This window comes from Bactrocera dorsalis, chromosome 1, assembly GCF_023373825.1.
Source record: "Bactrocera dorsalis isolate Fly_Bdor chromosome 1, ASM2337382v1, whole genome shotgun sequence".
NCBI classification, from domain to species: domain Eukaryota; kingdom Metazoa; phylum Arthropoda; class Insecta; order Diptera; family Tephritidae; genus Bactrocera; species Bactrocera dorsalis.
The window spans coordinates 92,936,292-92,958,776 of NC_064303.1; the positions used below are offsets into that span (position 1 = coordinate 92,936,292).

Consider the following 22,485-nt stretch of genomic DNA (forward strand, 5'->3'; position numbering starts at 1 on the left):
TTAGAAATAAATTCGAAGAAATGTTCCGCTTGCCTGTCGCACATGTTAACTGTGTGAAGAACGAACGCAAAATGGATTTGTGTGTCGTGTATGGGCAAACGAATTCACACAGATCGAACGCACAAGTGTGCCTGTGTATGGCCGCTATAAGGTAGCAGCTCATAGTCAATGATTCCCTGTCAATCTCACCAAAAACACAGCAAGAAGTCAGGAATATTGACTTCTTGGTTTAGTTATAACTATGAGAAAAATGGATGATATCCAACAATAACTTATCCGTTCATCCATATACCCATTACAATACTTTTCATTTTTTCATTTGACTACGTTCCATATATGTATGGTATATCGGTCAATATGTGAGAGATTTGAATGAAATTTATCGATAATGTTAATCTTAACAGAAGGCAGACTAGTGTAAGCAATGGTTGATTTAATTCATCTTTCTAATCCCATATATTGTCTCTTTTAGAAAGCCAGTATGTTCCTAGACAGTTGTCACAAAACTCATGTAAACAGAGCCTATATTTCTCTAATCCCCTTGAGTCCTGTCCTTTCCTATCTGGAAGGTAGAGCTTCTGAGGTACCATTTATAAAAGAAGTTTGACATTCCCCGGCAGTTAATACTAAATTTTCGAGAATATTCTAAGTCGGACATTCCCCGGCAGTCAATACTAAATTTCCGAGAATATTCTACCTTCAAAATCTAGTGTTCGTAGGCTGCCGTAAGACCATAAGGAAGAAGAAGTTGATGCTAATTGAGGTTAAACAATATTTATGAAGGGTGATTGCCTCGACTTTAGGAAAATTTGTAAAACTCGAGGGTTAAGACTATTTTAACGAACTTTGACACTTTCTACGCGCAGTTCATTATTTCAGAATAAAAAATCAGGACGAGATTTTCGGCTGATCAAGCCAATATAGGCGACTTCGCATGTAATGGAACTGGCTTAAGGAAATCAGCCAAGATGTAGCTATTTTTGAAATCTCTTTTCCTTTTTTAAATGAGACCTTAAAGCTATTAAATTATTATAAACCCTCCCTCACTCACCTGTTTTCTCCTCAGTTGGTGTTGTGTTTGCTGCCGTACCCAGTCGCGACGATAAATTATGCAATTCGATTTTCTTGGTCTTCGCTAGGTTACCAAAGAGATCCGCAGCTCCGCTCACTGTGCCCACGGCAGCATTATCTTGTGGCGTCACAGTGGCAGCGCTACCACTACTGCCGCTACTACTCAGCACTTGTGCCAATTTCTTACCCAGCTGCAACGCCATCTGCTCATCCGGACTGTCCGACTCGAGCTCGGGACTCGTATCGGGCACTAATTCCAAGTATGTCGTTTGTGAGACGGACAAATGCGCTACCTTATCGGCGCGATGTCGACGCTGTAGCTCGTGCACAGCACGTGCTGTTGTCGGCGAGAGTATGCCCGAAGTATCGGCCGATGTTATGCTGATCTCGCTGATCGGTCGGTCTTTGATAAGCGTTGGCAAATCGTTGAGGCCACGCGCTGCCAAACGATTGTATGTGCGTAAGTGTGTACGTTTGTCCGATTCATTTGCTGTCGTCTCTGAACTGTGTTGTTGTTGTTGCTCGCCAATGCTACGCGGTGATATGGGGTCTGTAAAGAGTGAATCAGAACTTGTTGACAATTCCTTAAGTAGAACAATATCATAGTTATTGTGTTGTTGCTGTTGCTGTTGTTGTGGCTCTTGCCGTGCACTATGGCGACCGGAGGAGATGAGCATGTTGTTGTACTCATCATAGACTTCCCCTTCATCGAGTGCGTCTGCAGCGTTGGCAAAGCGTTTTAGAGTGGAAAATTGTGCCGCAGCAGCGAAAGTGCAGCAAAAGGTGTGGAAGAATAATCAAAAGTTAGAGAAAAGTAGTGCTTTTCATTTTACTTTACTTTATGCTAAGTAAGTATCTTAATATACTGAAGCAAGGTAAAGGTGATTAGGAGGTGAAATGTTGCGGAATTCCTGTTGTTGGGGGAAATGGTAGTTTCCGAATTTAAGTATAGTGAGCGAGTGTTCATATATATTTTTTTCTAATTAAAATTTTGTCTCTAAAAACACTACAAAATAGAGGTGAGATCAGTAGTTTGAGCGAAATGATTCCTAGGTTATATAAGAAATGATTAAGTTAATGAGTCTAAATTTTTCTCTAGAATTCTATGAGAGAAGGTTAGATGTATTTAAGATATTAAAATGTAATGATGTAAAATATAAGATTTGCTCTGTGGTTTTCGATCTATAAAACTAGAACCATTTTACGTTATTAATCGATAATAATTCCCTTACTTTTTTTATATTTCTTGTCAAAAGAATACTCTTAAATTAACCTGAGAGTCTCTTCACAACTTTTGTGCGAAATAGAGCCTTTCATCACGTTATTTTCTCCAGACTATGCCATGAGGGATTTTAAAGAGAAAAGTTTGTTTGGCAAGTAGACGAACTTCACTCTCCGTTTGAACCAGATATACTTCACAAAACTAGCTTTTGCAAAGCGGATTACATATTATGTTCAATAGCGACATATCTGAAATTATCTTCAAAACAGAGAGACCAAGAAAAGCTTTGTGAATACCCTTTAATAAATTCTTTCATAACGCAACCTCAAAGCGGCACCAATTTACTCTTCGCCAATTCGACTACGAGTAAATGGTTTATCGATCACCAGACGCGGTTTCCGAAAATATTTTTAAAAAATCTTCTTTCGAGGAGCGTCGACTGAATGAATAGGATATCAGCTACACTGACAGAGAGAGAGAGAGAAAGAGAGACAGCCACAGTCTTTAGGATAATAATTAAATAAACAAAGATTTATTCCTCGTGGGAATACGAAAACGGTTAGCAAGAAGAGAAAACTGTCGGGCAATCGGTAAAATTTGTAATTTTTGGCTGTGCTGTTTACTAGAAATCAAAATATTTGTTATATCGTAGCTGGTCAAAGAAGTATCCACCTGCCCAATGAATTTATATATAAAATTTTGTGACTTGTTTTTCTGTTCCGTGTCTTCTGGTCAAGAAATCAGTTGTGCTTATTTATACCTATTTTTTATACCAGTTGTTTGCTTCTTTCGAATTTTCATAAAGACAAAGCCAAATTCGGGGGGGTGCAATAAGGCCATGCGAGATAAGACCATAATGGTCTTATCTCTCATCCAAATGAGAGATAAAGCCATATGGTCTAATTTCCATTTAAATGTGAGATGAAACCATATATTTTTTTGATCAGATTGGACATAAAGCCATATTTTTTATTTGCAAATGAGAGGTAATGCCATATTTTTTCTTTTAAAGTAAAGTGAAATAAAGCTATTAAGGCTTTATTGCACTTTTGAAAATGGTTTTCTAGAAAAACTAAGAAAATTTTCGCACGGGGGAGGGGGCGGGCCGGCGCGCGAACGGCGCGGCGGGACGCGAAGGAGAGTAATCACAGAACCGCCAAACCATCCTGATATATATACTTACATTTTTTCTTTTCAATATATCGAATAAATTAGCAAATGTTAAGCAACCATGTTTTATTACTCTATTAGCAATTGTTTAAACTGTTTAGAAAATGGTACACTACTAAAAGTGCCATCAATGATATAATTGCTTCCTTCCGAGCGACTCATTTTGGTTATAGCATTAGAAATAGTCGGTGAAATAAATAAAGCGTATGAAAAGTCTTTTTCTATAATTGTGTCTATGTAAAATTTTTCTTTTGGATCAAATCTAGACATAGCGAATTGTTTTTGAACTTCTTCATTTGTAAACATATCAATGATTTCTTCGAATGTGGTAGGTTGTTTGGGATATTTTTCGTGTTTTATTTCAAACAACTGTCTACGCATTGAACCAAACTCCACTAAATGTGCAGATGATCTATGCTTTTTGCACTGATCGTCAAATATTTCACGAACACTAGTTCTTTTTAAAGTGGCATTTTTGACCTCACTTTTGATCGCATTTATTATTTTCAATTTATCAAACAATATATTTTGTTTTTCATGATCATGGACTGAATTTGAGTTTTTAATTTTGCGACAATGAAACGGGAGGTTGTTGAAATCAACTGCAACACCAACTTTACAGTTCTTATTGTAACAATAATAGTATTTAATATTTCTACTTGTATATTTATATTTATAGATTTGTTCTTCCTTTTCAATATACAAAAGTTTACTATTTTTTCTAAACCCTGGTATAATGGTTTACTCAAAAACTGTGTTCACATTTTCCATTTTGTTAAGAATTTCGCGAAATTGAAAACACGTGCACGGCAATAAAAATATGACATTAAATAATAACGTCATTGTCAAATGCACTTTTTATCAACACAGGGTGACTTCTAATAAAACAATACATTGCCAATTGCACTTCTTGTCAAAACAGGGTGAGGATTTCCCATTTTTGTTATCTTGTAAAAGGGTAACACTTTACTAATCTTTCATAAATAGCAAAATATAAAAAACGTTAAAAAAAATCAAATATGATTTTTCTTTAAAATGCATTTGAGATATAAAGCCATATTGAATTATGTGCTATTGTGAGATAAGGCCATGATGGCTTTATCTCAAATTCGAAAGCGAGATAAAGCCATATCGTTTTTTTCAAAATCATATGGCTTAATCTCCCATTCAGATGTGAGTTAATGCCATCATGACCTTAACTCACATGGCCTTATCGCACCCCCCCAAATTCATTGTATAATATTCTTAATATTTTGGGATACCAGCCAAAAAATTTCAGAAATTTTTTACGAAAAGCCTTACTATATCAGCTGTTAAATGACGGTAAAGCGGCTAAGTGTGACGTTTATTACGAAAAAGTTCAATAAGATCTGTTATTGCCGTTAAATGAAATTACTTAGTGAAGGACACAATACTTTTATGGGTTATTTCGCTACGACATTATTTGCTGAGCTTTGTTTTAAGTAGTATAAATAGACAGTTTTATGTGTTTATACAAATTTACTACTTTTATACCAGTTGCTTGATCGAGTCTGAGCTTTTTTTAAGTGATACAAACGGTTTCAAAGTCATTTTTAAATATTTATACCAGTTTAATACATTTATACCAGTTGTTTGATCCAATATTCACCCTACTTATATTGGTGAAAAGCATTAATATTCTCATTTTTTACCATATGTTGGTTCTCGACCTTACCCTAACCTCACAAGCGATTGCCCCGCTGATATCGGACTGGAGGGTCCTCGACGATCACTCCTTTTCGGATCACAGGTATATCGAGTTTAGTCTAGCCGGAGAAGGTCCGCTTAGGAAATCCTTTAGGAACCCTCGAAACACGGACTGGGAGGGTTATCGCAGGAGGCTTCGGCTAACTCTCCCACGCGCACCGGCGGTGGACTCGTTGGCCACTACCGATGTGGTGGAGGAGTGGGTTGAAGTCTTCAGCTCTGCGTGCAAGGATGCACTGGAGAGGTCTTGTCCACTGAGATCGCCGAAGGGCAAAGAGAAACCTCTATGGTGGACTAAGGAGCTCTCTGACATCAGGGCGTCTTGTAGGCGGCTTTTCAACAGGGCCCGCAGAAGTGGGTTATCTGAAGACTGGGCTTTGTATAAAGCAGGACTTTCAATATATAAGTCCGAGTTAAGGAAGGCCAAGAGGACCTCGTGGAAGTGCTTCTGTGAAAAAGTGGAAGGCTGTCACGAGTCCTCGAGATTCAGGCGTATTCTCGCAAAAACCCCAGTGTCCCTGGGGTATCTCAAGGACGCAAATGGGAAGTGGGCCCTCAGTAGCGAAGAAACACTTCAAATGCTTCTCGACGCTCACTTCCCGAGCAACATGTCCTCTGTGAGGGGATCTCTCGGGGTGCCGCATGACGATTGCGCGACCTTTGTCGGCATCCTGGATGAGCGACACTTGACGTGGGCGATTAACTCGTTCAAACCATTCAAGTCCCCGGGACCTGACGGCATCATACCAGCGCAGCTGCAACAGGCTGTTAAGGTGTCATGCAGCTGGTTGGCACCTATCTATGCGAACTGCATCAGATTAGGTTACATCCCGGGGGCCTGGAGACGAGTCAAGGTGACGTTCATCCCGAAGGCTGGCAGGGGCTCCCATGTCACGGCCAAGGATTTCAGGCCAATCAGTCTCTCCTCATTCTTGTTAAAGACTCTGGAGAGACTGATGGACTGGCATATAAGGAAGAGCATTCCGAGAGACTATTTGTCAAAAGCACAACATGCCTATCGCAAAGGCAGGTCAGTGGACACTGCCTTGCATACCATCGTGTCATGGCTCGAAGAAGCCATCGAAGTCAAGGACTTCGCTGTTGGGACCTTCCTTGATATCGAGGGAGCTTTTAACAATGTCCTGCCTGAGGCAGTAGTAACTGCTCTTGACGGTCTTGGGGTTGAAACGAACCTCAAGTGCCTCATTCTCAGTCTTCTGTGCGACAGAGTAATCGAAACAGAATGGGGCAGCGCGCGCGCGAGGCGTAGTGTGAGTAGGGGAACACCACAAGGTGGGGTTCTCTCTCCTCTTCTATGGATTCTAGTCGTTGACGAATAGCTCAAAAAACTAGAGGATCACGGTTGTCGGGTGATTGCCCACGCAGACGATGTAGCACTTATGGTCAAAGGAAAGTTCCTTAGCACCGTATACGAGTTGACGCAGGGATATCTCAGCGTTGTAACAAAGTGGGCGGTCGGTAGTGGACTCGCCATAAATCCAAACAAAACAGAAATGGTTTTATTCAGCCGAAAATATAAAATCCCGGCGGCACCGTTGCCGCAAATGGGAGGTATTCGCCTGCAACCGGCGGATACAGTGAAATATTTAGGGCTCATACTGGATAAGAAGCTTTCATGGAAGCCGAATATCGAGGAGAGAGCAAAAAAGGCAGCTATTGCCTTATACTGCTGCAGAGGAGCTATTGGCAAAAGGTGGGGGCTCTCACCGAAAGTGGTCCTCTGGCTCTATGACACCATAGTTAACCCCATCTTGTTCTATGGTGTCTTCATGTGGTGGAGGGCTTTAGGGAAGACCACATTGGCCAAGAGACTCGAAAGCGTTCAAAGGGCTGCGCTAATTAGCATATGCGGTGCATTAAGGTCTACCCCAACCATGGCACTTAATGCAATTTTGAATATAACGCCGGTAGATATTGCCGGTAGATGCATAGCCGCGAAGGTGGCTATCAGACTTAGAGAATTTGGTTTCTTAAAGGAACGTGCATCTGGTCACTCGGATATCCTTACAAACTTTGATTTCATACCGGATCATTTGGATCATGGAGTCGCCACACCGAACTCTGGCGGCTCCTTCTCTGCCCATATACCGACGAGGGAGATGTGGGTGGGAAGAAGCCGTTGGAGGAGGGGGGCAGCAAGCTTCTTCACGGATGGGTCAAAGCTTGGGGGGAAGGTTGGTGGGGGGGTTTACTGTCGGGAGCTCTCCATCAACTCCTGTTTCAGACTTCCCGACTACTGCAGTGTATTCCAGGCTGAGGTTGCAGCCATCAAGGTAGCAGCTGATTTGCTGCTACGGAGTGCATCCACCTTCAGAGAAGTGACTATCCACTCAGATAGTAGGGCGGCTATATTGGCCCTGAACTCATTCGTAGTGCGTTCAGGGTTGGTCGAAGAATGTCTAACGTCGTTAGCTCTAGCAGCTAGAGTTTTTGTGATTAGACTAGTGTGGGTACCGGGCCATAGCGGAATTGCAGGCAATTGCAAAGCTGATGAGTTAGCAAGGAAAGGTACCTTGGAATCATTATCGGTAGAATGGGAACGGATCGGTGCTCCTGTTTCTTCTTGTGGTCTACTACTGGATAGTTGGGCCTCGCAGATGCTCGTCCAACGCTGGGCCAGCACCGGCGCCTGTGCGGTTGCTAAAGCCTTCTGGCCCAGAATAGATCGTCGGAGATCCAATGAACTCTTGGCCCTCAGTAAGGCTAACCTCTCATTGTTAGTGGGTCTTTTAACAGGCCACTGCCCCATTGGCCTGCATGCGGTAAGAATGGGAATCTTACCGGATGCCGACTGCAGAAACTGTTTAGAAGAAGATGCGGTAGAAACAAGCCAGCACTTCCTGCTTGACTGTCCCGCTTTTGGGAGGTCAAGACTCAGACACTTGGGGACGCATACCTTTGGACACCCCACCGAACTGGCGGGTGTTGAAGTTAGGCGTCTGTGTAACTTCGTATTGGCTACAAAGCGTTTCGCCAATCTTTAAGTCCGAACACGGGAGTTCCTTTTCATTGGCATCACAAAGGACTAACTGTTAGTCTACGTGAGATCTTTGATCAGCCATCTTACCTAACCTAACCTAACCATATGTTGCCTATTTCTGATTTATACCAGTTGTTTGTTTGATTTGCCACTCTGCAAGTACCTGTCAATTGATTACAGCTTATTAAACGATTCTAATGTGTAGGTGTTACTGGCTACGAGCTTGGCTAAGTGATAATTTATGATATAACGGGTTTTTCAAAAACGACGCTGCAAAAGTAGATCGAAAGGGACAGCAAACGACGCCATATTTTTTCTCGCCATATTTTTTCTCGCTCTTTTTCTTTTCGGTAGATTCAGATTCAACAACGAGTGAAATTTATTAAAATTTACTACCGAAAATCGGAGTCACTGGCCTAAACTCTAACAGCGTTACGTCCAATTTATGGTCGTCATAATCGTCCTGTCAGATCAACAACTGAGCGTCTAGTGGCAAAATATGAATCCGCAGGCACAGTACAAAATATTCCCGTGCTAGTGAGGCAGAGAAGTGCCCGTAGTGTCGAGAATATTGCTGCCGCTAACGCATCAATTGAGGAAGACCCAAATCAGTCGCTCACACGTCGATTCTCAAGCTTTGGACATCTCTGTGACGTCGTTGTGGAGAATTTTACGAAAAGATCTTGACCTACATCCTTACAAGATCAAATTGATGCAATAACTGAAGCCGCTTGACCATTGGAATCGTCGCACGTTCGAGAATTGGGCTGAACAACATCTTAAAAATGATCCGGATTTTCATGGGAAAATCATCTGTAGCGATGAGGCTCACTTCGGGCTTAATGTTAGCTCACGAAATGGCCCAGTCAGTTGGTCGCCTCGGTCGTACGAGTTGACGCCATTAGACTATTTCCTCTAGGGCTATGTTCTAAGCCAATAAGCCAGTGATGGTTGATGATCTTCGTGTGAGTATCGAATGTGAAATTGCAGCATTATCGGCCGATTTGTGCTTGAAAATTATCAAAAATTGGGTTCAGCGTCTGGACTAGTTATTGCTGCCAATAAGCTCAGCTAACTTCAAATACATTCATATGATCGAGCTACTTTCCAAAATATATCAAGGCTTATATTTCAATCGATATTTGACTGCTTGATAATTGTGATTTGGTGTTTTTTTACATCAAACGAAATCTACTTGCACAATTAGTTTAATTTGTAGCAAATAATGATGCCCATCAACTATTTATAACTATTATGTGTTCACCCATCACACGCAGGAATCCATGTCCGATCCACAAAAAAAATCCAATACAAATTCTTCAAATACTTGCGCATTCACAATCAATCTACACAACATATGCTTGGAATAAACAATTAAAGCAAAAGATTTATGACATCAAAATTTTAATATGCGGCAAATTTATGAAACCCCTTTTTCTCCAAGCTGAGAGATGCCACACATATGTACAAACATACGTACGCACATACTTATTTTTTATTGGCGACCCACACATGACAAATAGAGACTTTCAGCGACAGACGCAGAAGTGACAACGCCAGCGTAAACAAAAGTCAGTTGCCAGAAGGTGATGGTGAAGAAAGAATGTAAAAAACAAACTTCCAGCGCTTAAGAGAGAGCCACAGCGCACATTTACATACCACGAATATGAGGCAAAGAACAACCAAAATATAGCGACTGGAACGTAGAGTGGGCAGAGACAGAGAAAAGGGCCACAGTAGAGCTGTCAAGCAGGGTGAAAAACAGCCGGTTACTAGCACTGAGCTGGCTAGTAGAAAGTATAGTGTCTTAAAAACTAGAATAACAAAACAAAAATCGCAAAAAAAGTGATTTAGAGAAGAAAATAGAAAGAAGTAAGACATTAAAAAATGACCGGAAACGTGCTAAGGTCGCTAGCTGGCAGCCAAAGGTCATGTGTGGTATTAGAAAGGTATTTTGAATACTCATAAATACAGTTATGTATAAATAGCTGCACATACGAACATTCATTGTATGTAATATATTAGCCCGCTTGCGTTTCACAAATAATCTGTGCCGTAAAAACTGCGCTTCTGTCGCGCTTTGTTAGTTTAAGGGACGCGTTGGAGCATCACACACATATACTTTTACATACAGTTCAAACATATGTGTCTGCATGTATTTAACAATTTGCTTGTAATGCCGCTGGCAGACTGCTATTAGTGGTTACTCGCTTGGAACTGGAATTCATAACACCGGAGTCGGTAACTGCGGAGGCGGTTGCGTGCAACATGACACGGCTGTAGAATGACCAAAACGTTATACTCGTAGATAAGTGGCAGCTAAATATTTAGACGAGTTTGAATACTTACACTCACAGTGGGCTAAATACAGCGTAGTGAGAAAAGCTCACAAAACAAGAAAAAATAAATAAAAGTTGGTTTGAGCAGTGTTGGTGTTGCTGTTGATGCGCTGCGGTTGGGTGAAGGGGCATAATGAAGCACTGGAAAATCATTGAATGAAAAGTATGAAGTTCGTAGTTGGTACTAATTATAGCATGTGAAGAGGTACATATAAACCTTACATACACATATTATATTGAAAATTATTGAAGACCTTTGTACTCGTAACTCCATTTCTCGGTTCTACAGATTTCTAATGGTTCTTTTTTGTGAGTAATTTTTGTTGATGATTCTTTCGTTTGATTTTAATGTTGGATAAACATAAATTGTTATACATTTTTCATATTATTCGAATTTGGTTATTACATTTTTGTGGATAATAAGAGTTTTGGGAATTTGGGCTTTTTGATAACTTCGGAATCTGTACCGAAAGTATGATCTGATGATCTATAACTTAGAAGTTTTGGGTGAGACACTAAGTATAAATTTCTGTCTAAGTGAGATTCATTGACTTTGGATCAACCCTCCGACCTAACCTGAAGGACACTACTATTTTTTTCTTTGGCAGATCACAGATATTTTTGTTCAGTATTGTTTGGCATTTCATCATTGAAACACTTACGCCTGAACAACGTTTACAAATCGTTCAACTTTATTACGAAAATTCACGTTAAAAGCTTGTGCAAGAACTGAAGCCGCTAGATCTTTGCAAACGACATCGCTTCGCTCTATGAGCTCTTGAAGAGTTCTTAGATAATTCGACGTTTATGAGTCAAATATTTTTCAGCCGTAAGCGGCAAGCAAACTTACCGCATTTGGGACGAAGAATTACCTAAAGAGATTCAAGAACTGCCATTTAATCCAGAAAAAATAACATTTTAGTATGGTTTGTAGGCCGGTGAAATCAAAGATCCATATTTCTTTACAAATGGTAGCGGTGAGAACGTAACCGTCAATGGTGACAGTTATCGCGCCATTAGAACCGACTATCTACTGCCTGAAATCGAAGTTCGTGATCTCGGCGACATTTCCCACACACCTAATCAATCAATGGATTTATTGAGATAACACTTCGGTGAGCAGATAATTTCACGTTTTGTGCCGGTCGATTGACCACCAAGATCGTGTGATATCACACCTCTTAGACTTTTTCCTATACGGACAACCCCGATTCGCCTCAGGCCTTAGAACGAAACATCATGCGTGTCATTAGCCTGCTACCAGTCGAAATGTTCGAAAGAGTCAAATAAATTTGGACCCAACGGATGGGCCATCTGAGACGTAGCCGCGGTTAATATTTGAAAAAGATAGAAGAAATAAATGCCAAAAAATATTCTTCAAGGTAAAACTTGACTTGTGACGAGTTTCTGGATACTGCACACACGAGATGATGATTCGGAGTAATGCAAGCTCCATGATTTCACTTCGAAGTCTAATCGACAGTCATCCTTGTGAACTGCACACAATGAACCCGCTTCAAAACGTGGAAAAACATAACAGTCGGCTGCCAAGGTTATGGCGTCTGTGTTTAAGGATGCGCTTGGAATAATTTTTATTCTACCTTCAAAAGGAGGGACCTTCAAGAGTGACTATTACAAAGCGTTGTTCCCACGGCAGTCGGCTCTATAACCTGAACGAACGCAGATCTTAATCCCCCAAGGACTGTCAATTCGGCAGCATGCTGCTACCACGACAACAACAACGACTATTATATGGCAATATTGGGCCGTTTGAAGAACGAAATCGGCTGCATTTGAAAAAAAAAAGAAAGTGCTGTTTCACTAAGGCAACGCACCGTGTCAAAAGTCAATGAAAACAATGGCAAAAAGCCATGAATTGGACTTGGAACTCCTATTGTATTCACCGCATTCACCTTATCTGACCTCCAACGACTATTTTCTGTTCTCAGATCTGAAAAGTATGCTCGCTGAGAAGAAATTTTGTCAAGCTGTCGATTTGATCGCTGAAACTGAGGCTTATTCTGAAGCAAAGCACAAATCGTACAACAAAAATTGTTTCGAAAAAAGACTAAAACAAATAGCTCTCTCTGTAGGGTTTACGTAAAAGAAATAGCTCCAGAGTTATGTCAAGAACTTGCAAATCGGCAGAGTTATGGAAAATTAGTTGACTTTAACAACTATACCATGGAACCCAAATAAGACGGCCATAATCCCTCCAGTTAGTATTAAGCTTATGAACTTCGGAGAACTCCAAAAAGACAGAGTTTTATTTTTCGATTTTTTTAATTTCGCGGTTTTTATTTGTGCAATTTTATTATTTATTATTATTATTTCTAATAAAATTACTTTTTTATTATTATTAATAATTTTATTTTTATTTTGATTGATTTCTTGTCATAATTCATTCTCGATTTTTGTTCCATATTTTTGATTTTCGTTCTGCATTTATGCATTTTTTCGAGTGCAAAGGTTATGAAATCACATGAAATTTTGTATGCAATATATTTATATATGTAACTATATATGCGGTTATGTATGTATATTACATGTTCACTACCTTTTACACTACTTTAGCAACAACTAAATTTATTTTTTATTTTCGCTAAGCACGCAAAACTATTTTCTTTGATGTTTTCATGCACTTATTTTTTCTTCTTGAACTCTTTCATTTCATCACTACCATAATTTGAACCTTTTCGTTTGCCCACCTGTGGCTTCTTTGCGTGTAATTGCACTTTCTGCTCCCACCGTCTGCTCGTTTACACTTTCGGCTGGCTCTTGTGCTTTCGTTCGCTGCTCGCCACGATATTGAACTTCAACACGTTTTATGGCATTCGCCGTTTTCCACGATTCTGTTTGTACGACCAACTTGCGGACGCACAATTTCTTTGCATTCTTTACACGCTTACCGTCGGTTACGGATTTTTCCGATTTTTCCAATTTTTCACTATCAACACACTGATCCAATGAGGCATTAATTTCACCTTTAGCTTGTTGTCTCTGATATGTGTACCGCTGTGGCTGGTTTAGACCACATTCGGCAGCAACAATTACATTAATCGATTGCGCCGCGTCGCTGTCTTTGTCACTGTCAACAATGAGACTTTTTGACGTTTCAACTCGTTTCACGTAAGTCGCCGAACCGTCGCCTGTGAAATGTAAAGCATTACTGAAGTCACACTGGAAATTAGTTTGTGTGAATTGTAGATTGGCAGTTGTAGAACACGCTTTGAGGCTCCAATTGGAGCTGTGCCTGCATTGTTGCTGCTGCTACCGCTGCTAAGCGCAGAGAAAGCCCAACAATGGGCATTGGAACACAACAGCGGTAAAAAAGAGCAGCAGCGGCGGCGTCGCGTTATTGACTGTTGCGGCGCTTTTGTTGGAGCGCCGTCAGTGTTGTTCATTCTGTAATTTTTCGCACTGCGTTGGAGAGTTCAAGTGTGTGCGTATATAGTATGTGGGGTATGTAATGAGCGGCTTTGTGGTTTGGTGATATTTAAGGTGTGTTACACGCCGTTGTATTAAACAGTCATTTATAGTTGCGTGCCGCAGTTGTAAAACGGAAATAAAACATACACATGTGCGCAGTATGAAGGTCCGTCGGGGTCAAACTTAATCAAATTAATAAGCTTCAGGTTTTGTATTTAAAAAATTAGTCAGAAAGTAGAGGTCATCTCATTAACGTGTGTAATTAACAGTTAGTCAGTGGTTTTTACTAATGTTTTTAGATGTTTATGATCACTGAGCGCAAGGTCAATGGAAAAATCTCCGGCCTGACGCATAAATGGCGCTACTAGAATTAAATCCATCTGATTTAGCCCTAACCTTGTGAATTACATATATCATTTTGAGTGAAGCCGCTTTTGTCCTCTCTCGACGAAAAAAACAAAACACTATAAGTCACACACTCACTCCGTTGGAAAGACCAGGTAGAGAAGGACTTGGTTTCGCTTGTTAACTCCAATTGGCGCCAAGCAGTTAAGAGGAAGGACTGGTGCACTGTTTTAAACTCGGCTATAACCACGTAAACTGTCTCTACGCCAGCATAGAAGACCAACTTTTGTCAGTTGAAGCAAATAATTAAATGGATTACGAGTTCCGGACACTGTTCCAGAAAAATTGGCTGTTCAAAGACTAGCGTGCTAAGTTTAGACCTGATGCAATGAACACCGAAAACTGTGAAGAGAAAGCTCTGTAGAAAATGGATACCGCGCGAGCTCTTTTTTGACCAGGAAAACGCCGATTTGATGATTCGGAACAGAGCTTGGAGTTGTTTAAGCGTAGTAAGCACGAGTTTTTGCATTGATATGTAAGAACGGATGAAAACTTGACTCCATCATTCAACTCCGAAGTCCAATCGATATTCATCCGAGTCGAATGCACACGATGAACCCACTCGGAAGCTTGAAAGAACGCAAAAACGCTGGGAAGATTATGGCGGCTGTATTTTGGGATGCGCATGGCATAGTTTTTACTGACTACCTTGACCATGACTACTTTGAACTATCAACAGCGTATTCTCCAGATCTGCTGTCGAACGACTATTTTCTGTTCTCAGATCTCAAAAGAAAGCTCGCGGGGAAAAAATTTTCATGGAATGAAGAGTTGATCGTCGAAACTGAGGCCTATTTTAACGCAAATAACAAATCGTACTTCAAAAGTGGTATCGAAAGGTTGGAGGATCGCTAAGATCAGTGTACCGCCTTCGAAGGAAATTATGTTGAATAAAATAAAAACGAATTTTTCTGAAAAGAAAACGATGATAGGCCGGGGACATCTCAATTGACCTGTTATTCACTTTAAAGGGTTTCCAACGTTTCCTTTTGGGGTCTAAGAATATACGAACAGAAAAATTTTCACTTTAAGTCCTCAAAACTAACTTCATGATTAAACTATGCTTCTTAATTTCGAATTTGTTCTATGACTTAATGGAAAATAATATTGCATATTAGGAGTTTAGACCGGCTTGAGCCTCTTATGATAAATAGTTATCACCTTCTCGACATTTCTAGTTCCCTTTGAAGTATTTCGGAAGCTCTATTATGTTCTACGGTTACTGTGCTCTTGACTGGGAGAATATTTTAAATGCTGGAGAGACAATAGTTAGAAAATGAGTAAGTTCTATACCTAAAGTAAGCGAAGAAGCCATTGGGAACAATAGTTTTTAGATAAATTATCCAAATCAAGAAATAACCCAGCATATGCAAGGGCCTAATGCAATATAAAGCGCTTGAGATATGATAACGGTTGTGTACTATAATGCATACAATTCTACAAAACTCTACACCCGCACATAAGCCCAACACTGACAACGTGCGCGCTCTCAATCAAGCCTCTCTTGTATAGTTATCTGGCGAGTACTTGAATACCATGCTCAACAGCACAACCGGCTTGCTTGTACCACTACACCCCTCCGTCACATACAATGCGTGTTTCATTTGAGCCCTACGTTTCGTAGCGGCTTGTGTTTGTACTCTACCATTTTGCTTTGCGTTGACATTCCAATTGCTGGCAGCGTTCTTGTTTATTGTCTGCGTCGTCGGTAGCGCCTGGAAATCTTCCAGCGATACGGTGGAATGAACTGCTGTTGCTTCCATTTGGCCAGCTTCCAAGGCATGTTTTTGTGTTTGTTTTGCTTGTCTGCTTCTAGCATTCGTTGTCTCACGCGCTGTAACACCAGCGTTGTTCACGTTGTAGCCGTCATCATCATCGTATTCCAACGATTCACGCTCTTCATCCGTTGCCTCAGCGGCGTCGATGTATACTGTGCCGCCAGCGGCTTCGCTGCCGCTATTACTGGTGGCCGCTGCGAAGAGATGCTCAATGAACTCACGGTGATCTTCATGCTCTCGCTGTGATGATCGGCTTGTGGGTGCTGCGTGTTCGTAATCGTTTGATGATTTTATTTCTTTGCTTGTCGTTGTTGTTGATTTTATTGTTTTCACTTGTTGCGCTGCTGTTATCGCTTGTTCTGTGCTTGTGGTGTTTGATTTTGGGACAACAACTGTCGGCGTTTCTTTTGTCTCAGGTGGTTTAGGTGCGGGTCGTTTTGGCTTGGTACCTGTCAATTTCTTGTTATCTTCTGTGGAGACTGCTTCTACTGCCGTCGTCTCATGTTCCACTTTTCTGCTGAAGAACTTTGATATCTTTTTCTTTGTCGTCTGTGGTTTTTGACTTTTTCCTGTGCGCGTTTCAGATTTATTAAAATTTTCAAAATATTATTATTGTTAGCTTTTGTTATAGGGAGTAAATCTTACTTTTCATAACGCAACTTGAACTTTAACTCGAAAACAAGTGGAGAAAGTCCGAACACAACTGCATGCAAGTTATTATACATAGATATAAGAAGGCTTATAGACATCTGTTGTATATAAGAGGAAAGAATAATACATTCTAGTAGAACAATATTTTTATTTTGGATATTTAAAACAAGAGCTACTACAGAAACTAAAGGTTTTTAAACTCGAATACAAATTTCGTATGACTGATGTTATGAAGAACTTAAGGATTCACAACTCAAATACTAATTATTAAGAGTGATGATGAGAGCGATATAGGAGAAACATATTTAAGTACAAATGTATAAAAATTTATTGGTTTTATCGCGTTAGTATTTCAAATTTTTTATTGTAAAGACACCGAGCTTTTTAGCCAAGTAAGGAACTATCTTTTTAAATCTCAAGATTTGCGAAAAACGCTATCTGTGTATGTATCTCTTTATCTAAGAGGTCTCTAGATCCTCATGAAATATATATTGAGCATAGATTGCCCATCGCTCAACACAAGAATTATTCAAGAAGTAAGCCATCGGAATGAAGGAGTGGGTATTTCCAAAATTTTCAAATTTTTCGTGACGATATTATAGCAAAAGCTGTTAAACACAGTATTATATGGAAGGTTTCAAATGTCATCAGAATGCCACATAGAGTTGGCGGATATTGTATGTACATACATAGTGATCTCTTGACTTTTTGTATATTTTTAAGCATTCTATTGTTGCAGATAACTGTGGTGGTATTTTACATTTAACACAGTGGTAAAATTTTTTTTAAGACCCAAATTTTAAGCGACCTAGCTTGTTCTTCATCTAATTGAGTGTTCGGTTGGGTTTTCAGAATGTTTTATATCATAGGTGATTAATATACATCAATCGCTTGAGGATAAAATTCATTCCGAGCTTAAGCGACCTAGCTCATTTTTAATCTATTTGAGGGTTCTTTAGGGTTTTCAGAATTTTATATAACGTAGGTTATCATTATATATCAATAGCTTGAGGTTTAAAGTCATTCAGAGTTTATGCGACCCAGCCCATTCTTCGTTCACTTGCTTGTTCGTTTGATTTTTTCTAATGTAGTATATTGTAGGTGATCATTGTACATCAATAGCTTGTGATAAAAGTCATTTCAAATTTAAGCAACCTAGCTCGTTCTTCGTCTACTTGAGTGTTCGTTTGGGATTTCACAATATTATATATCGTTGATGATCGCTATACATCAATAGCTTGTAGATAAAAGTCATTTCGAGTTCGATGTAGCATAACTAACAACATGCATAGATATGTATGTAACGTTTTATAAAGAATCTTAAGCAAAAGTCGATCGTAGATATTAATAACCATTTAAATGATTTAAGTTCTCTATTCTATAAGTTATATTGACTGCATTTGATCACTGTAACATTGTGTTGGGAGAACATATTTGAGATCAATGCAAATTTTTAATTTCACTCTCTCACTTTTTGCACTCTTTAATTGAATTATTGAAGAAATCAAAGGCGTTGATATGTATAGCATCCTGCATCTATCACAACTCTGTTAAGATGTTTTATTCCTATTTCCGCTACTTCATCTGGATGTCTAAAAATATTGGATCCAAGTTGCTATTTTTTGCTTGGCTTGGTGAAGGTAAGACTTTCGAAGAAGAAGTATTGATATGCATCTATGTCATGCTCTTCCAAACAGCTGGCATCTGATAATATGTTCAATTTGAAAGATGTTGTGTTCAGGAGTAATAGATCTACTGCTACTTTTATGGCAGTGACTTCCGCTTGGAAGATGCTGCTGTGTTGAGGAAGCCTACATAAAACTAGAGCTGGAAAGTTCCCGGCAGTGGACTCCACTATCAACAAGAACACCGCCCCTCTTATCCAGCGAGTCATACCCTTCGATGACTCCTTTGAAGGTATGTTAGCTGAGAAACTACAACTAACTGGTAAACCATTTATTTGGAGTAAAATCAAAGTGTTGAAGCTTTCAGAGCGCCCAGGCTCGCAGTCATTTAAATACTCAGATTCGCTAGTTCTGAGTCAACTGGCGCTGAATGCCTATCTACATTCTCCGAACATTGTTGGTGAGAGTCACCACTCTTTACCAAAAGCTCTCCGGCAGCAATACAAGGCAAAATATGCCAGTCCTGTTCTTTCCTCATTGTTGATAGGAGTCAATCTCTATCAGGAGATCGAAGATTCTGTCGAGAAGCTCTCCCATTAATGATAGATGAGACTTCGGGATTTTATACTTCCGAGGGAGTAAAATCAGTTCGGCCTTACTAAGATTTATGCTTTTTCTAATATTTATAAAGAGACATTTTTCACCAACCCAATTGCTTCCAATGCTAAGGAGCCTCTAAGTTAGCTCATATACGGTATTCAATAATAATAAATATTCCTTAACCTTTTCTGGGATATCATTAACAACCATGATCGAGAGGAGTGGTGAGAAAATTCTCCCTTGTGGGCTGCCCCTACTCACATTCTGTTGTGCCTGCGCATTACGTCATTTCGCTAAGATCTATCGCATATAAGTTTGAAGATGAGATAATCTCAAACGTATTCAAAGCTCTAAAGACCGCGGCAAAACGCTGTTGAACGTCTCCTCGTTAGGTCCTCACTGCAAACTACTTCTACTTTGCGGTCCTCGCGAGTCATGAGACAATAGTGTGAAAGACAATGATCATTTACCTAGGTATGTACCAATAAGCAAGCTGTGCTTTGAAAGTCGGTTTCATTTCCACTAATAATACTAGCTCATTTTAATGGAGTCGAAATCAAACATCTCCATTTAGCAAAAATTAAATTATGAACGGGTAATAATTTACACTGGAACTGGGAATTTTTCCGAGGGGAATCTTTTGGAATATGGATTAATTTTGAAAAAACTCTATGACACACTAGTTCATACTTCGTTAAACGCTTGAGAAACTCACACCAAACATGCAGCGCCAAAAAGTATGCAACATAAATTTGTACTTCCTTTTTCTGAGCTTAGCTACTATTACAGGATAGCATACTTTACTCTTATCATTAAAACTAAATTTCCTTAGACAAGAGTTTCAAAAAAAGTTTGAATTTATAATCAGTAGCCACAATGGATTTCAATATTCAAAATACAACTCTGCATAAGTTTTATTTTTAATTTGCGCAAGAGTTACGCTTATGCAATCAGCATACATAACTGTTTTATATTCGTATAACTGTGCATTTTGATATGTGCGAATTTATCGTTTGCCTATGCCATATTGCCTAGCGAAAAGTTTATTCTCACACACACACACGCACTTTGAACGCCTGCGGCAACACACGGGAGTTGTCAATGAGCGAAACAGGCAACCAAGCGCATTCGGGAGCATATGCAGCGCAGCTACTGTATTGATGCACCGTTAGGTGTTGGGGAGCGTGTGCGGGTGTGTAGCGGTGCATATTTTGCATTTTGTGCAGCACCGCCGGTAATGACGGCAATGCAGCGACATAATTCGGTAGTTGTGCAGCGTTCTGTGGCAAGTTATACTAACTGTAAATGTACATTCAATTACAGTCACCCACACACACACACACGCATGCGAAGCGTGGCACATAAATATGGTACACGCCAGCGCGTTGTTACGTTGCAAACTTAATTGACCACGTTTCAGCTGCGAAACTCCCCGGAGCGCAACGCAACGCGCCGTAACGCGCAACTCGTTCACAACACAACACCGCAGCAAAGAATCAAATTCACGCGGCAAAAGCGCAGCGGTGTGCAGTGGCACCACACCCACACATGCTCACAAACAACAGTACAAAGAGAATGGCAGAAAAAATGAATTGGAAACCGATGGCGGCGTCGGTGGGGTAGTGGGCAGAGAAAAATTGCCATAAAAATATTTGAAGCGTACGAAATTTGATTTTGAATTTAGACTTTTGGCCGCGTGACGAGCGCCAACACAAGCGCTGCTGTTACGTAATGGCGTGCGTTCAAATGTGTGTGACAACACCGTCACCGCGCGAAGGCTGCAGGAAAGTGTCAACAAGTGTGTGCAGGTGTATGTACATTAGGGTGTTTTTTTTTTGAACTATTAAAGCCGAATATCTCGAGAAGTATTAATGATAGCGATTTTGACCTCGAACCTTGTTTATAGCAAATAATAGCTCCTGTCATTTTCGAGATATATACAAAAAAATTCGAAATTCTTGGAAAAATCGGGTTTAGAGCCCGGTATTACCTCGCCGGTTTGAGTTATGCCTTTGTTGCACTCGGCACATTTATAGAGTGAACAATTCTGAGAAATATGCGTCTAAAGTCAAAGCGATGCCATAAAATACCTCTGATCTGTAGGAATTTAAAGATAAAAACTCACGATTGTAGTGTATTTTCTATGGAAAATTTTTACAGGCCTTGGTCCAGTTCTTAATGTTAATATTAAGGGCTAAAATTTTCAGGGAATTTTTTTAGGGTATTTCCAAGGAAATTTCGTGACGGGACTGAAAAAAATTAATAGTTCAAAAAAAAACACCCTATGTACATATGTATATATATTTATATATAATGCATACTAGGGTGAGCCTAGTCCATAGAGGATTTTTTTTCAATAGTATTTCTTGAAACATCACGCGTGTTTCGTGCCAAGTATTCATGTTAATTTCGTTAAGTGGTGTTTGGCATTTTATCATGGAAAGACCTAAGCCTAAACAACGTTTACAAATCGTTCCACTTTGTTACGAAAATTCATTTTCTGTAAAGACTATGTTTTGCCCGTTTCGCTCAACTTTTGGTCAACATAATCGGCCCACTGAACGTACTATTTGCAACACCACCACTCATCCTGGGACCCAGCATTCGTTATTTAATAATATTCGACCGAATATACTACGGCCAGCACGCAGTGAAGAAAATATAGCAGACGAAGACCGTTGAGAGTCAATTCGACGACATTCGAACCAACTCAGGCTGACGTACGAAACGACTTGGAGCATCGATATCTGAAATTGGAAGTGTACAAAATGCAGCTTTTGCAAGAACTGAAACCGCTCGACCTTTTCAAGCGACATCACTTCGTTCTATGGGCTCAAAGCTCCAAGAAGATCCGACGTTTTCGAGCCAAATTTTGTTCAGTGATGAGGCTAACTTCTGGCTTAATGGGTATGTAAACAGTCAAACTTGCCGCGTTTGGGACAAAGAAGAACCTGAAGAGATTCCAGGGCTGCCATTTCATCCCGAAAAAAACAACTGTTTGGTGGGGTTGTGCGCCGATGGAACCATTGATCCATATTTGTTTAAAAGTGATGCCGGTGAGAACGTAACTGTCAATGGCGACCGTAATCGCGCCATGATAACCGACTATTTGATACCTGAAATTGAAGCTCGTAATCTCGGCGACATTTGGTTTCACCAAAACAGCGCCATTTCCCACACATCGCATCAATCAATGGATTTATTGAGAAAACAGATAATCTCATAGCACATCATTTGTCATTTTTTTTTTTGTGGGGATGTGTAAAGACTAATGTCAATTTAGTCCTTGGAGCAAAACATCACGCGTACCATTCGCCAGTTACCAGTTGAAATGTTCGATTGGACCATCTGAGACGTAGCCGCAGCCAACATTTGAAAGAGATTATCCTCAATTTAAACATAACATATCAGTTTTCCAATCAGAAAAGCTATATTTGAAAAATGCAAATCAACCAATCAGGCAACC

General features: G+C 40.0%; 1 protein-coding gene across 7 annotated transcripts in view; it reads right to left on the reverse strand.

Annotated features, from left to right (window-relative positions):
• The window catches only part of LOC105223499 (protein cappuccino), a 128,245-nt gene that overhangs the window by 39,462 nt on the left and 66,298 nt on the right, over positions 1-22,485 (reverse strand). For 3 of the 7 annotated variants that reach the window (XM_011201235.4, XM_049446837.1, XM_049446838.1), the window contains exons 3-5: positions 16,011-16,712; positions 13,240-13,680; positions 1,052-1,789 (exon numbers count right to left, since the gene is read on the reverse strand). In XM_011201235.4, coding sequence (XP_011199537.2) covers positions 1,052-1,789; positions 13,240-13,680; positions 16,011-16,712 — 1,881 coding nt within the window. The remainder of the gene's footprint in view (positions 1-1,051; positions 1,790-13,239; positions 13,681-16,010; positions 16,713-22,485) is intronic. The other 4 variants (XM_029549178.2, XM_011201238.4, XM_029549179.2 and 1 more) reach the window with 4 other exon arrangements.